This window comes from Nothobranchius furzeri, chromosome 16 (assembly GCF_043380555.1).
Source record: "Nothobranchius furzeri strain GRZ-AD chromosome 16, NfurGRZ-RIMD1, whole genome shotgun sequence".
In the NCBI taxonomy this organism is placed as follows: Eukaryota; Metazoa; Chordata; class Actinopteri; order Cyprinodontiformes; family Nothobranchiidae; genus Nothobranchius; species Nothobranchius furzeri.
In genome coordinates, this window is record NC_091756.1 from 42,782,009 (window position 1) to 42,798,531 (window position 16,523).

At 43.1% G+C, this 16,523-nt stretch overlaps 1 protein-coding gene across 2 annotated transcripts in view; it reads right to left on the bottom strand.

Moving 5' to 3' along the window:
• Nucleotides 1-633: 633 nt before the first annotated feature.
• The window catches only part of LOC107387781 (disintegrin and metalloproteinase domain-containing protein 12), a 147,362-nt gene continuing 131,472 nt past the window's right edge, over nucleotides 634-16,523 (bottom strand). Inside the window, exons 13-23 of one of the 2 annotated variants that reach the window (XM_015962959.3) lie at nucleotides 15,080-15,169; nucleotides 14,807-15,002; nucleotides 14,614-14,722; nucleotides 14,157-14,355; nucleotides 13,583-13,660; nucleotides 12,343-12,451; nucleotides 9,958-10,093; nucleotides 7,281-7,395; nucleotides 5,983-6,243; nucleotides 1,418-1,587; nucleotides 634-719 (exon numbers count right to left, since the gene is read on the bottom strand). In XM_015962959.3, the coding sequence (XP_015818445.3) occupies nucleotides 650-719; nucleotides 1,418-1,587; nucleotides 5,983-6,243; nucleotides 7,281-7,395; nucleotides 9,958-10,093; nucleotides 12,343-12,451; nucleotides 13,583-13,660; nucleotides 14,157-14,355; nucleotides 14,614-14,722; nucleotides 14,807-15,002; nucleotides 15,080-15,169 (1,533 nt within the window). In that variant the 3' untranslated portion in view covers nucleotides 634-649. Of the gene's footprint in view, nucleotides 720-1,379; nucleotides 1,588-5,982; nucleotides 6,244-7,280; nucleotides 7,396-9,957; nucleotides 10,094-12,342; nucleotides 12,452-13,582; nucleotides 13,661-14,156; nucleotides 14,356-14,613; nucleotides 14,723-14,806; nucleotides 15,003-15,079; nucleotides 15,170-16,523 lie in introns of both variants that reach the window. The other variant, XM_054749266.2, reaches the window with a different exon arrangement.

Consider the following 16,523-nt stretch of genomic DNA (forward strand, 5'->3'; position numbering starts at 1 on the left):
TCCACCTGTGTTTGCTTCACGTTTCCTTCAAAAACAAAACCAATGCTGCAAATTATTCAACTTTCTGCTTAAGCTGTCTGAACAAGAAAGATACCTGCAGATGATCTTCTGATTAGGAAAAAACACTGCAGAGCTCTCGCCGTAGCACCGTTTTCTCTTTTCCTGTCGTTGTTTCAAGTCTTGCCAGATTGGCTCAAAGACGCTCCTGAGAGCATTTCCTTTTAAGAAACCCCCACATCTCATCGGTCACTGCTGCAACACAAACATCATGTCGAAAGCTCCGGGAACACTCCCCCTAACTGCTGTTTCTCCTCATTTCTTCCTGTGTTTTTATTTTTTTAACTTTCTTTTTTAAAAAGAAAAGAAAAAAAAGTGTGCACATTGAAAAAATTGAAGTAAAAAAAGATTCAAAGTTGCTACCGTGTAGTAAAAGTGTCTGGCACAGTGCACTGAGTGGTAATAAATACAGAATATAAATACTTTACATCTACCTGAGCTCAGACTCGTAGCACCATTCAGAGGCAGAGCGCCAAAGGGACACGGCAAATCTCTTGATTCACAACTCGGAGATCGTTTTTAGGGTTCTCAGAGTTTCAATAGTGCAAATTATTTTGTGTGTATTCCAGCGATGTCCCTCTGGGCCGAAGTCTCAGCTGCTGTATTTAACGTTGGCAACGATGCAAGGCTTTGGTAGCGTTGGAGGCTGTTTGGGACTCGGCCTGAAGACAAAGAGAATGGCCACAAATATGTGATAATTAAAAAAGTATTTACTTTAATTGTTGCTTTTTTTTTTTTTACTGGTCTTCCCAAAAAAATTGTGAAGCAACTGCAGCTTAATCAGAACACTACTGCTAGAGTCTTAACAAGAACCAAGAGAACCAAACACATCACTCCTGTTCTTAAATCTCTACACTGGTTACCAGTAAACTACAGAGTCAATTTCAAAGTGCTTCTACTAGTTTATAAATCACTCAGTGGCATGAGGCCAGAATACATGTTGGACCTCCTTCCTGTATATACGCCCAGCAGGGTTCTGAGAGTCTTAGGAAGCAGTCAGCTGGTAGAACCTCGGGCCAGAACCAAACAGGGTGAAGCTGCTTTTAGCTACTATGCTGCACACATCATCTTCCTCATGACCTCAAATGTGCCCCAACTCTAGTAACTTTTAAATCAAACATTGAAAACCTTCATGTTTTCATCAGCCTTCGAATGACTGCACCTTCTGTAACAGCTCACCCTTTAACTTCGTCTTTTTCTTTTTAAAATTTTCTTCTGAATTTAATTTGTGTTTATTTTAATTGTGAATGTTCTTGCTAACTGGAAAGCACATTGAATTGCCTCTGTGTATGAAATGTGCTATATGAATAAAGCTGCCTTGCCTTTTACTCATACGTGCACAGTGATGAGGACAGTTCACCTGCTGGAGTGTGGGACCGGTCGCACAGGTCTAGGCACACCTGCTACCACTGAAGGCCCACATATGGCAGCTGCAGAGTTGTCCTGCACTGAAGAGGGACTTCGCACCAAACGGGAGCTCCTTGGATCAGCAGGAAGAGGTTTCTGCGGAGGACTGGGCTTCTCCAGCGCCTGAAATAAGGGTAATGACCATGGTTAGCCACCAGAGAGCGCTCACACACATCACATTGCAGCCCATCTGGGGTTCTTCTCTTCTTTCAGGCACCTTGGTAACAATTTCAAAAGGGCAACACCCATCATGTGGTTTATTAATCTTCTTTAGTAAACCGAGGTCAGGACAAAAGATGACTTCTTCCTGTCCTTGGCTTTTCAGTAGTGTAACGTCACACCTCACAGTCGTCTATAAACGTCGCAAAAACAACGGCAAAATACTCACATGCTAAGAGTATGTCTGATAATATTATTAACTGACATAAAAAGCTTCAGCAGATTCAGTGAAGCATAACCGACTGAGGAATCTCTCAACTCCGAGGGGAAGGGCTGCTTCAGTGCCCCCAGCAGAGAGCTTTCATTGATGTTTTATGTCTTCTGTCAACATCTCGGAGCTGCCAAACAGCTGCCAAAGACACTGTCAGAGGAGGCTGCTGCCAGAAGGAGTCACGTTCACATTCTGACATCGACTGGAAGCAGCTGACAGAGTCTACTTCCGAAATGTAAAACTCTGCCAGGAGCTGCTGTACGACACCTGCTGAACAGGTGTGTGTGTGTGTGTGTGTGTGTGTGTGTGTGTGTGTGTGTGTGTGTGACAACTTAGTGAAAATAAATGCTTCTATTGATTTATGATCAACTGTCTGCAGTACACAAACAGCTTTTCAAAGCTAGGTTTTAATGCTTCTCACCTCAACCCTCCCACTGTCCTAATGGGTGTGACCCCGCAAGGAAAGTTGACCAGTGAGCAGGGTTGATGGTTTATCCCTTGGGTCCACGTGCACCACCTCACCCTGCCTCGTGGACCTCAAGGTATAAACCATCAATCCTGCTCAATGGCCAACTTTCCTCATGGGGTCACCCATAAAGACAGTGGGAGGGTAAAGTCAACTATACCAGCCTTCCTGTGTTGGGTCTAATTAATCCCAAAATTATCACACACATTTTTACCTCTAGAGCAGGGGTGTCAAATATGCGGCCCGCGGGCCGGATCCGGCCCGCAAGTGGGTTAAATCCGGCCCGCGAGATGGTTGTGTAAACTTTATTTTCATACTTTACAATGTAGAGTGAAAATAAACTTATCTTTGTGAGCAAGTTTCCTCTGTAATGAGTTTAAATAAAACAAAGCTGCGCTCAAGGCCCACACAAGAACTTGAATCACATCCTGAAGTTGGCCGCCACTCAGGATGTGACTTCTGATATTGATGTGCTGGTGAAAGCTAAAAGATGTAAAGTAAAATGAGTCAAATATACTTTTAGTGCTGCATGAAACTGATCTAGCCATGTGATCTGTAAGCTCTTTGAATCACTAAGGAATTTTTTTTTAATTTATTGATTTTTATTTTATTTTTATTTTTCAAATTTTCAAGTACACTTCAGGTGTTGTACTTGTACTACACTGTCCTCAGGCTCCAGCCTTGTTTTATAGTGATTGTATTAAAACAAAGAAAACAATCTGAAGTTTTTTTTTTTAATTTACCGGTCCGGCCCACTTGGGACTAGATTTCCCTCAATGTGGCCCCTGAGCTAAAATGAGTTTGACACCCCTGCTCTAGAGTTATCTTTAAGCCGTTTAACTTTACGTTTTCTTGCAGCTAGGATTTTGCAGTGTGTGTAAAATGTAGTTTTATATTGTTTTGTGCATCAGGGATTTTCATCTTGACTTTGGTCCTGTGGTGTCGAAAGTGGTTCGTAAATAAAGCAGGTATAGGATGGTATGGTATAAAACATATAAACTTTTGTTTATTAAAAAAATAAATTAAATAAAGACTGTTCCAGTGCTTTAGTTTAGTCTTGTGCATTCACATAAAAAACAAGCCAGGTCCTTGAGAGGAGCTGGGACTCCTGGAGTTGCCCCGGGTGAGAGGCAAAAGCTGGTGGGCCCCCCAGACTCACTTATGTTCACTCCAGGGGATGAAATGGTAGCTTCCCTGCACCTTTGGGTCTGGGAGTGGGTCCTGACTGTTGTTTGTGCTCATGAACCCAAACACTGCTCAGAGTATTTTGGAGGTGATGAAACACGTACTAGACAGTGCTCCAACCAGGGTCTCCAGATTCCTGCTGGGGGACTTCAATGATCACTTTGACATACTACACCACTGGCACACAAGATGCCATAGAATCCTAGACTGCAGGCCAGTGGTTGACTTTGTAGTCATATCATCTGACCTGTGACCTTATGTTTTATAAGAAAGAGTGAAAAACTGAGCAGAACTGAACACCAAATTATTTTGAGTTGGATCAGATGGCAGGAGATGATGCCATGTAGACCTGGCAGGTCCAAACCTATGGTGAGAGTCTGGTGGAACACCTGGCTGAAGAACCTGTGAAAATGGTCTTCAACTCTCACCTTCTGCAGAGCTTTAACCGCTTCCAGAGACCAGTGGGTGACACTGAACCTGAATAAGCTTTCTTGTCTAAGGAGCTTTGAAAGAAAAGCGTCTGGACTTCTTTGAGTTGCTTGAAGACGTTTCACCTCTCATCCGAGAGGCTTCTTCAGTTCTAAGGTCAAATGGTGGAGCCAAGGTGTGAGGGTGGGTGTGGGTCCTAAAACTCTGGCTGAATAGCACCCACATCCACCCTCACACCTTGGCTCATGTGTTTATGTAGAAGATCATCAGGTGGTCTTTTGTTCCCTCTTCGGGGGGAAACTCCCACTGGGTTTGAATCTGGGACTCTCCACCATTTGACCTTAGAACTGAAGAAGCCTCTCGGATGAGAGGTGAAACGTCTTCAAGCAACTCAAAGAAGTCCAGACACTTTTCTTTCAAAGCTCCTTAGACTACAATGACCTGGATGACTGAGAACCTTCACAGACAATAAGCTTTGTTCCACGCTGCAATGGTTGGGGAAGCTGCTGCTAGCTGCAGCCACAAGGTTGCTAGTGCTAACTGTGGCACTAATCCCCGGAGATGCTGGTGGATGCCAGAGGATAGGGGAGCTGTCGGGCCATGTTTAAGTTACGATGCCTAAAAGTAGCTGCTTGTTTATGAGATCAGAATAGAAATGCACCTACCAGCAGGTGCAGGAGGGCCAGTTCAAGCCATGCTTAATGGAGTGAAAATGAAATAACTGTTCAGCGACGTACTGAGATCAGACGTTATAGAGACACTGTGTGACTTTTTAACTCACAGCATTCAACTCTGTCTCAAACTGTACGGCTTCCTGAGTCACATTCTCACACTGTACGACCCAATGCTCGGATGTGACTTTACTGCTCACATTGTACGTCTGGTAGCAACACGTCGGCCCTTCAAGTCTGAAAACCCGGAGGCTGTAGTGTTGTTATTGACGTCTGTTGTCCTTCGATCAGTTTAGTTTGACATAAACACGGCAAACACGCTTTCTTGACAATTTGTGTCATTATGTGTGGAGAAAAGTGTAAAAGTAAAAAGTAAACAACGTGTGCTGGCCAGCCGTGTTGATGCACGCTCTGTGCGAGCGGTTGCCATGCTCTCACAAAGGAGTATCAAACATGCTTGCAATTCATGGTTGCTGGTCGGGAGGTGTTAATCGCCTCTCGTTACCCCGTGTGTACTACATGACGCAAAACTTGCCCTGACCTCAAAGATTCTCACACGAGATGAAAATTGGCTCAAAACGGTCAAAAAGTCACACGGTGTACGCCGGGCTTTAGTTGACAGCTCAGCAATGTTGCATGACTACTGGGGGTGGCACCTTAGTTAGCAGGTCAGTCTTCATTCCTATCCTCACCTAGGATCACGGGTGAGGACCAAAATGTCCTCTGAGCAACTAAGAGACCATTTTCCGATTTTCTTTTGTTTAAATGGTTTTGATCAAAATTAGATCAAAAAGAAATAAAATACAAGTCTGAAACCAGCACCTGTTCCAGTCACTTCTAAAACTTTAATTAGGGGTGTGAAATCAAACCCAGGAAAAAGACAGAAAGATAAGCACTCCAGGTGTCTCTGGCTTTCCCTCGTTAACCTTCATAGCCAACTAGGCTCTAACTGTGGCAGCAGGTTTGCTACCCTGTGTGCAGGCACCCCACCCCCACCTCCACCCACTCCTCACAACAAGTCTGGCTCCGTTTTTCATTATTTATGTGGTGGTTTTTTGCTGCAGATCTGACGTCACGCTCGGCTGCTACGAGCTCCGGGGTTAACCTCGTTATTTTCTTCAACTGTGAGAAACCGCCACCAAGCCGAAGATTCTATAAGCCGCAAAAGTGCGATGAAAACAATCGACATCAAAACACTCGCCTGAAAGTGGAGCGAACATCATCTTTTGCCTGGTTAGGTGTTTCAGGCTGCGGAGGCGTGTAAAAGCTGTGAAATTACAGTAAGTAACTTCCTTGAATAAAGTGCTTCCAACTGAGGGAACAGGAAATCCACTCACCATCACCATCCTGCAGGAGTTATGGTGCGCCGTGCTGTGGAGTGACGCACCCCTGGGCGCCATGTGGATGTGAGGCAGAGGGACTTGATGAGGCGGAGGAACTGGGGGTCTCGGCTGTCTGGGCTCAGGGGAGAGGGACAGGGTGAGAGACAGGGGGACCGGATGGCTGAGGTGAACTGGAGGGCACTGGGGGAGTCTGCGGAGGCTGTGGACAGGGTAAGGGGCTGGTGGGGGCCCTGCTTCTGGCCCCCGATGAGGGGACTGCAGAAGATGATAGTCAAAAATAAAAGAGTCAGTCAAAAGTCAAACCATCTGATTCCTCTCAGAAACAATCATGTTCACCTCTACCTCTTCTGCTGTACTTCCTGATTTTGTCAGAGGCGTGTTAATCATTCGCTGCCCTGAAATCCTCTACCGGTATCTAATTAAAACCTAAAACCATCCCACGAGTGCCCATTTGGCCCAATTCTAACAGCTAAATGGACCACACACGCTCCAATTAGGAGATATTTGACAACAGATTGAGCCAAAATATCAGCCTTCTTCATATTTAGACCAGATGTGAGCAGCTAGTCTCACACACACACTCATCTTCCAACTGGAAAATGACCTCACCTGCACTGTGCTTACATCAAACAGCCCTTACATCTTTTCTCCTCTTACCAAATGAAAACCACATGCTGCTAACTGGAAAACCAACCTCATGCTGGTGCGCATGAGCTCGCCTCTCTGCCACGGCACTCTGCGGCACTTCTGGCCAGGCCCCCTCTAGCAAAACCTACACCAGTCGGATCACTTCTTATTACCAATGATGTCAGGGCAGTGATGAACTGGTTAAGGCCCACAGTTCATTACAGGAAAAGCGTGGTCACCGTCTTGCAATTATTAGCCACAAAATGACTTTAGACACTAACTAAGCAGCGCCGTCAACATTTTTCATGCCGGCAACATGCAGATAAATCAGCTTTTCCTAGAAAAGGAGGCTGTTAATGACAAGAAATGCATTCAAGTGTCCTGAGCCCTCCTCAACTCCATTATCACCGCCTCCTCGGCGAGCCTGCATTCAGAGAAACGAGTTAATTGGATTTGAACGAGCTGCCATTTGTGTGAAAACAACACATCAATCCGGCCGAGAACGACTCTTGTGAGCAGCCGCAGCTTCGCAGAAAGAACTTTGCAACAAAGATCATCTGTCACTGATCCTCTTTCAGTTTCAGCTGAATATTGTAAAACCATCCTCTGTATTTGCATGTGATGATGGGGTGTGTGTCAGTAGATTTGTGTTCTGCTGTGATGACCTTGAAGATGGTGGTGCTGTGTGGCAGAGGCGGTGCTGGGCGTGATGGAGATACTGTGCTGACTGTAGAAGGAGGTTTAGGAGCTGATGGTCCACTGACTGCAGCACTTTCTGATCTGTGGACAAAAAAGGAAGAAAAAGCAAAAGTCTCTAAGTCTTTAAACGGTAAACAAGCATCACTTTCAGACCGTGGAAATGGAACAAATCACATATTACAAAACTAAATATAACTGTGACATTCTTTATGCACTTTGTTGTGGCCTTAAAAAGAAAAGACAATGTGTGGTAATAAGTGCAACCATTAACTAATACTTTACTGATGATTAACTAATGATTAATAGTGTGTACTTAATATATAAAGTACACACTATTAATATAATATAAAGTCTTATAATATAAAGTGTTGCCCAATGTTTTAAGACACTGGCCCCGGGATATGGGCCAGTGTCTTAAAACATTGACACTGCCAATATTCCATATTAGCAGCGTCAATGTTCTTCCATATTTACATTTTTTGACTCTATTGATGCTTTAGAAGCATCACAAAATAGTTTTAACACTTTAAGCTGTTGCTTTCAAAGTGGGTTTCAGTGATCCATGAGGTAGAAAATAAACCAACTTCAGATTGTTCAGCACTCTGCAGCCCTCTGCTGAGCAGAAACTGCATTTAACGGTTTTGTGAGATGTTTATTCTACCACAGTTAACTCATTCACTGCCATTGACGACTAAAGTCGTCATTTGCATTTTTTTTTACTGTTTGAGCATCGGAACGAGCCCCTGCGCTGAGAAAATAAACATCTCAGCCCTGAAGCCGATCTTCATCCGCATACGTCACAGATCACATGATCAGGAAGCAACACATCCATGTGTTTGGAGATTGTTTTGGGCCGTTCCTGTAAAAAAAAGTGAGGCGCGAACCGGAAAAGCGTCTGCCGATCACAATTCGACAACGGATTATGAAAGAACGGATAACGCTCGAAACACGCGGCTTCTTCCTGATGTAAGAGGTGAGTCTCCTCTTTGCTTTGGTTGTTTTGGCATCGACATCATGCTAGCGCGCAACGTTCTGTGACTCTTAAAAAAACTGTAAAAACGGTGAGAAACGCTGGCAGCGAAGGCCGTTAGTGATCAGGAAACGGCTGGCAGTGAATGAGTGAATATAGAGGCTAGCAGTTAAGTTTTTCATTTTGCCATCCATCAACAAAAACAAGAAGAAAAAGAAGTTTTATTTTTGAAAATTGTTTTGTTAGCATCATGGCAGAGCCTGGAAGTAAAGCCCTTTGTACAATACACACCGTGCTGGCAAATCGGCGTAGTATTACCGCAACGGTGTGTCTTATAAACGCTCCAACCCGGCATGGCATGGCGTTGCTTTGCGGCATTCGTTCCGCCTCACTTGGTAGTAATATTGCGGTAATTGTCTGTCTCACAAATGCTGATCGCACCTTGGTGCAACAGAGGGTGATGCCACGATGACGTGGGGAGTTACTGCCGAGCTCCTGCTGGCACTTTTGTTGAAAATGAAAGTAAACACGGGCCGTAAGTTTCACTTTTGTAAACAGAACCAGCTGAGATGTTAAACTAAAGCTTCTCTCCATTAGAGCTGGAGCAAAGAACACCAGAGACGGCACGGGGACAGACACATTTAGGAGCGGCTTGTAAAAATAACTCAATCAGTGCGGCTTCAATCGCAATAAAAAGCAAGTTATGTCCAAGATAAACGGAAGTCTGCAGCAGTGCAGATCCCATACATCCTTTGTACCACCATTGCGTAAGCTTTTGTAAAAAGGACACGATTGCACCACATTACCACCACGGTCCGACCACTTATAAACAACCTAAGGCTCCCACATGCTACCATGGCATTGCAGCAAATTAACTGCACTGTTTTGTAAAAAAGGCTTAAGAGAGTAATGTGTTTGGAGCCAAAGCAAAGAGCTAAAACCAGAATGCACATCCTACACTTTGAAGGAGCTGAAGGAGGCTATGAAATGACAGACTGATGGTGACCTGGCTTTGTTGCTACTGGACTTGTAAGTAATAATATTTGTTGTCCAATAATGTGGATCTTTGTAATCCAAGCGGGCTTTTGTGTGACCTTCATCACCACCCTCTCCTTGTTCAGCTCGTTCTACCAGTTCTATTGATTCTGGGATCACTGATTACCTCTTTCTTATTCATTTTCTCTTTCCCTTTCCTTACAATTTGTTATATTTTTCATTTTTATGATATTTTTAAATATGTTTAAAAATATTTTTACTTATTTGTTGTTTTTATTCTTGTGAAGCATGATGTGTGATTTTCATCTTGAGAGGCGCCGTATAAAAGATTGTTTTCTTTCTTTTTCATTCATGGTTTATTTAGTATCGTTTGGCTCATGGTAGCGTTAGCTCGTTCTTAGCGCTAGCTACGGCAGGATTGTTTACAGTTGTAATTCCACTTTCAACCAGTGGAGAGAAACAGAAAACTCTTCAGTTTTGCTTTAAGAACCAGGTGAAGATGCATTTATTTAGAAAAGCCTTTTCACGACTTTATGTATTTGTTTTATTCCACTTCTATGCTGTCTCTCTAATTTTGATAATTTTATCGTGAAAAGATTTGTGTTTTTTATTATGTGAATAATTCTTTACAAAAACGTTTACTTGTTTTCTAATGTAACAATTGGACTAGTTCTTACCTGAGCTTTTCTATTGGGTTCTTCTTGCTGGTGAACAGCAGGCCCATTAGAGTCTTCCTCTTGACGCAGATGATCAGAGCAGCTCCCAGTAAAGTGAGAAGAGCCACCAGGACACCCACCGTCAGATTCCTGCTGTCTGCTCACAACAAAATATTCATTTTCAGAAGATTTTTCTCTTCTAACACTTGTGACCGTTTTGGTCGGAACAATTTAACCCAATACAGACTCAGTGACTCTAGTGGTGTTTCCAGCCACTGAAAGGTGAGTGATGATGTTTGTGCTTGTAAGCAAAATATCTCACAAACAAGATGGACTTTAATTCAAGATTTCCACCTCAACCAATCAAACGTATCAAACACAATACATCTATAACTTGGTCAGTTTTGTATAATCAATAGAAACATGAGGAGATTTGTGTTTGTGATTAGCAACACAACTAAACATGTGGGAAGGTGCTAGGTGTGTTCCAGGGACAGGTGCATGACTGACACCTGTTAGTATCTTGGACGTGATGTAGCAGGGCTAATCAGTCCTGGTTCTAGAGAGCCACTGTTGCCACGAACAAACTAGCATCGGCTCCACTCCACTCCGCCCACCCCAACCTGGCAGTGTTCGTTCCACACTGCCTTAGAAATGAGGACGTGATTGAGAACATGGCCAGTCTGTGGCCTTGTGATGTCATAAGCGGATCTACGAGCACATGGGCAGGGCAAAAGTGTGCGGAGAAGTCCACGGTGTCTCCATTATTAAACAAAAGCGACCCGAGGAATCTTGCCTTCTGCGACTCTCTGAGTCTGATTTTGCATTCTGCTTTGCTGTGTCTAGCAGCACTGTGTGTGTGTGTGTGTGTGTGTGTGTGTGTGTGTGTGTCTGCTTCCTCACAGCAGTGAGAGACAGAGAAATACGACTTCAGTCAGAGGCTCGTTAACTCCACAGCATCCAGAGTGATAATGAATCGAGCATGCAGGAAGCCCCCATGGGCTGATTCTATCTGCCATTAGGTGGCTCCCCCTAATGGTACGTGCGATTTAGAGCCGGCCAATCAGTCAGCAGTGGGCATGTGGGTCCTTTTGGCTCCAGGCAGACCGCCTTGGGAAGAGGGCTGAAAATACATCGGTTGCGAGTGAGAAATTCCAAGGCTACCCAAATGAGAACGCTGCCAACCCGGTCCAGGCGGAGTGGAGCCGATGCTAGTGTGTAAATGCCACATGTTCACCTTTTCTGTGTTCTCCACCAAAAAAAAAAAAAATCTGGGTTGAGTCAAGTATGATGAAACAGAACATGAAGATTCAATCAGTGAATCAGGTGTGTTGGAGCATGAAAGTAACAAAAACATGCAGCACCAGCTGCCCTCCAGGACCAGAACTGAACAACCAGGTGCTAGAGTGACCCACACCAACATGCCATGTAACCATGTAAACAGAAAATCCACCTCCTTGACGAGTTTACATCTGAACTAAAACTGCACTTCCATTCTATCCTCTTGTTGATACGTTTTTATTGGGTCTTAATGAGGTTAATGAGGGTGTTTAGTCTAGTTGATATTTTTACTTTGTGTGCATATTTTATGTTTTATATATAGTTTTTTATATGTTGAAGGTGCTCTAATAATAATTTTAAATAATTAAAAGAAATTCAATTAACCTGGACTGAAGTCAAGTTGTTGTGGCTGTATGTAGCTGCCCCCCCCCCATGCTACTGAATGGAGCAGGACCAACACAGCTACCTGGCGTCTGGCTGCTGTTGCCCACCAAGAATCAGCGACTTGATTCTGCTCCTGGCATTGGCACGCTGCAGGTCCATGGCGAGCTGTAGTAGCATGTAATTCACAAACGCTTCTATATTTTTTAAACAACTTTGACTGGATTATGTTGCTAACCTGTACATAATTTCTACGTTGTTACTAGTAGAAATGAAATGCTATTAGCATTTGCAGTAGCATACTACTGGTTATGTTAATGAAATAATTTAATTCTGCTGATCAAATGAGAATCTATTTAGATAGGTTTAGACCAGGAGGAGTGATATTAATACACATCTAAAGATTTAATGCAATATGAGTGAAATTTTGTTACATAAATTATGAATTAACTATTAAATATTGTCTGGGAAAGTGAGAACTACACAACACCAATTTATTACATTTTGTTGATCCTTTTATAATTTTGTTGTTTTATTTTCATGTTTTTAACTTGTCGTCAAATAGAGTATTCGCTTCATCGATGGAGGATTCGACAGCTGCAGCTCTACAGACGATCACGTGATATTTTATGAGATTTCCCAAAACACATTTTTCAACATAAAATAATCTCAGTTTAAAACTCTGTCACGAAAGAGATTGATATGAAAATGAAATGCTTGTTTTATGGTCCACTGGTAACTTACCTGCAACCCTGATGGGCCCACTGTCCACGCTTCCTCCAAAACCCACCTTGTCACAGAAAGGAGGCGCCCAGTGGGCCTCACAGTGACAGTTCTTGTTGTTGTTGCACACCTACAGCAGAAGAACAATGGGCTCTTAACGCTGGACGATGGTTTGAGTAACTTCAGCTGATCATTTATAATTCCATATTTAATGTAGAATACAATTTATTAATGTAAAATGAGCTGCTTTGAAAAGTCTGTCCTGTTAAACTATTCTATAAAACATAATATGATACAAGTCAGTGAAAAAGTCCAAGTTGTCACTTTTAGCAAATGTTATGTTAAATATATGCTGGCATGTGTTAAACTTTTCACTTGAGAAATTTGACCAAAATCAGAAAAAATTAGATTGTTCGTTTTAAGTAAACAGAGATAGAGAGAATTAGTTCTTATGATTTACTTTGTGAAGCCCTGAGAGGAGCTGTACCCAGAGCTCTGATTTGAAAACAACAAAGAAGACCTTTTCCTTCACACCACATTTTTATGGCCTCACCTCGGGCTTCCTGTCATGCACGGTGCAGGAGCACTAACGTCTGGGAAGACTACCTGCCTGGGTAATTTAGAACAGGTGAGGGTTTGTCTTCAGAGCAACATCTTGATCTAATCTCCGCATGCAGGGGTGCCCTCTCTCCTGCAGGACCCGCATCCTTTTGTTTCAGCGGGTTAAACATTCCTCTGTGTTTTATGGAACGTCTGAACTGGAACTACACTAACTGCACTCCAGTAATAACTGGTGATGTTTCATTTTCATGGTGGTCACAACTTCAGCTGAAACCTCGGGGTCCTGCGTAACTCCACTCCAACAGAACCACCAGCTTCTAAAAGATCTAGACTCCTGCTCCCCGACCTGAAATCAAACCACTTCACTGCTTTTCTCCAAACACAATATGGCTGATAGGTTTTAATTCAGCTTTAAGAATCAGATCGGCAAGCCTGAGCGTATGATGAATGACGCCTAAAGTTGAACATAAGCGAGATCATTATATCTAATTGATTGAACCTTTCAATATTTGCAGTGATGTGTTGCAAGGCGTCACATTTATTCTCTAACCAAAGCACACTGGGCTGGATTCTGAAGGCACCGCAGCTGAAAGCTGCTTCCACCAGGAAGGAACGGGACATTAACTGGGGTGAGGTTTGTTTAAAATAGATGTTACATCTCCACGACAGCGAACCGGGAGGAAAAGGTGGCTGCACTTACCCCTCGACCGCTGCACTTGGCAGCGCACTCGTGCACGTTGAAAATGCTGACGTTCTGGCACTGACGATTCAGACACATCTGAAGCAGACAAAGACATTAAAAAGTGACAGAGCGAGCTCCAAGAGCCAGCCGATTCTCAATGTTTTAATCTTTTTAAGGGAAGAACAACAGCCACGTCCAGCCTGCCATTTCTCCTCATTTTCCACTTGGATGGGAGTTTTTAGAAATACATCAAAGATGATCCTTTAAAAGTTATTGAATGGCTCCTTGAAGGCACCACTCCAGGCTAAATGTGAGGAGGAGCAGCCGTTGGCACTGAGGGTAATGGAAGAGGAAGGAAGAGGCTGGGTCTCATGGGTGGAGGTAAATTAGAGTAATTGGAGTAACTGAATCAGTAAAGTGACCTCTGGCTAAAACTGATGACCACTGGGAGATGCCAGATAGACTGAGTAATGGCGAGTCTATAAAGTGTCTGGGGCTGTGAACGGATAAATGACAATGGGAATCTTAGTCATGGCCTTCCACATGGATTCCTGTCCTATTCCCAGCTAATCGGTGCTGATTTTGCTCTCACCATTCCGTCTCCGCACTTTGTCCCCGTCAAGACCAAGCCTGGGTCGGGCATGTCGTCACCCAAGTAGACGTGTGTGCCTCGGCACAGTATCCTTCCACCTTCCTGCAGGGGTATATTTGTTTCTATGGAAACGGCGTTGGTGCCAATTACGGGGCGGTTTGCTCCTCCTTGACACTGGATTTTGCCACATTTAGCATCGCTGTGTGCGCAGAACAAAAAGAGACGAAAAAGTTCAACATCACTGTTTTCTGCTGCCCAAGTAAACTATTCGGTTTCAGGATCAGAGCAATTTCCCTGACCTTTGAGTAAATGGCTGAGTGTTCCTCAGTTAGAGCCACAAATAAGAGTCACTTCCATTCTTAAATGTGACAGCTGTTTCTCTAACAGTCAGTCACATTTAAAACATCACATTGCTCTGCAGCAAAGCTTTGACTTCTCTTGGATCATCAGATCTTACCGCGCTTCACATTTGGCAAAGGAGCCCTTTGAATCCTTGCCACAGTTGCCATATGGGTCTCCTGCTGAGTTGACCCTTTCAAAGCAGATCCCTGGAGCTGGTTTGGCTCCTAGAAGATAAAAAATATATATATACTCAAAAGCTGGCAACCATTTTTAACCCAGTGGAGCAGAGAGGAAGGTTTTCCACAGACCTTTACCCCACAGAGTTATGCACTGCTGCTCATGGGTCTGGCATATGCCATTGTAGCAGTAGCCGTCCACGCTGTGGCAGGCGTGACCATCATGGAGGTAGACGTTGGAGGGGCAGTGGGGCGTGGTACCAGTGCAGAACTCAGGCAGGTCACAGGAGTTACTGGACTCCCGGCAGGGCGTTCCTGCCGGTTTCAGCTACACATAAATATGAATAGCATACGAAGTTCAGAAAGTCAAAGATCAAAAGTGAAGTGGATCGGTACACATGTTACCTGGCAGTCCTGGCAGCAGTGTCCATGGGCACAGACAGCATCTCCTTTCAGAGTGCAGGTTGTAGCGTTGCAGCAAGGGTTCAAGCACTCCTGTACGTACAAAAGGAATTTTTAAAAAGTCAAAAATAAATAAATAAATAAATAAATGAATAAATAAATAAACTAAAGGATTAATGAACAAAAATAGCATTATGCACAAAGAGATCACATTCCACACCACCAAAAGCTCAGACTGTTTCATCAGTGAGGAAGCAGAGCTGTTAGGATAGTGTTCAGTGGCAATGAAAAATTAAAAGAAAAATCTTATTATTTTGGTTCTTTAAGATAAGAAATATTTTTCTGGATCATTGTGGAACTTAAATGCTGGAAAATTGCAAAAAAAAAATATATAAATAAATAAATAAAAATCCTCCATAAAAATGAGCCAAACGACAAGAAATGAACATTAAAACACCGTATAAACTTTAACTAGGTGAGACAACAGGATGCGGAAAATTATCTAATTTTTTTGGTGACACTTTACAATAAGGGCCCCTTTATTAATGTTACTTAGTGCATTATTAAGAGTTAATAAACAAAGGGTCCCTTTATTAATGTTACTTAGAGCATCATTAAGCATTAATAAACAAAGGGTCCCTTTATTAATGCTACTTAGTGCATTATTAAGAGTTAATAAACAAAGGGTCCCTTTATTAACATTACCGTTATTGTTAGCTGTTAAGTGTCCTCAAGGTTAGTACAAAAAGCCAGGGAGCAGTTGTTAATACTTGGATTTAATAGTTTATTAATGCTTGATAATGCACTAAGCAACAATATGAGACACTTATTGTAAAGTATCACCATTAGTTTTTCACTGAATATTTTTGAGAGAAATGATGATATCTATCAATCCATCCATTGTCTGAACCCGCTTGTCCATGTAGGACCGCGGGGGGTGGGGGTGGGTGGGTGGGGGGGCTTGTGCCGATCTCCAGTGGTCAGTGGGCAATCAGGCAGGGTACACATGCAAACTCCATGCAGAAAGATCCCAGGCCGGGAAGCGAACCCAGGACCTACTTGCTTCAAGGCAACGGCTCTAACCACTGCGCCACTGTGCAGCCCGTAATGATGATATAGTTTATATTAACATTCCTGTTTCTAAAACAGCACCTGTTTGAACACTGCTCTGACAACTCAGCATTTTTAAACTTAATTAGGTTTATTCCCTCCCATGATTTCTTTCTCTACCTAATAGTCCAATATAATATAGTGAGTTAACAATACATGATGTGCAGCTTCAGAGTTTAAATACAGATGGGTAATGTGACACATGTTCATCTGGTCAGAGTAAAATTATTGCATGTTTACAGAAAATGTTCTGCAGCTGACTAAAGTGTATTATATGCTGTATTTGATACACCCGTGGTGTGTTCCGGAATAAAACATTCTCACTGTAGGTTTTAAT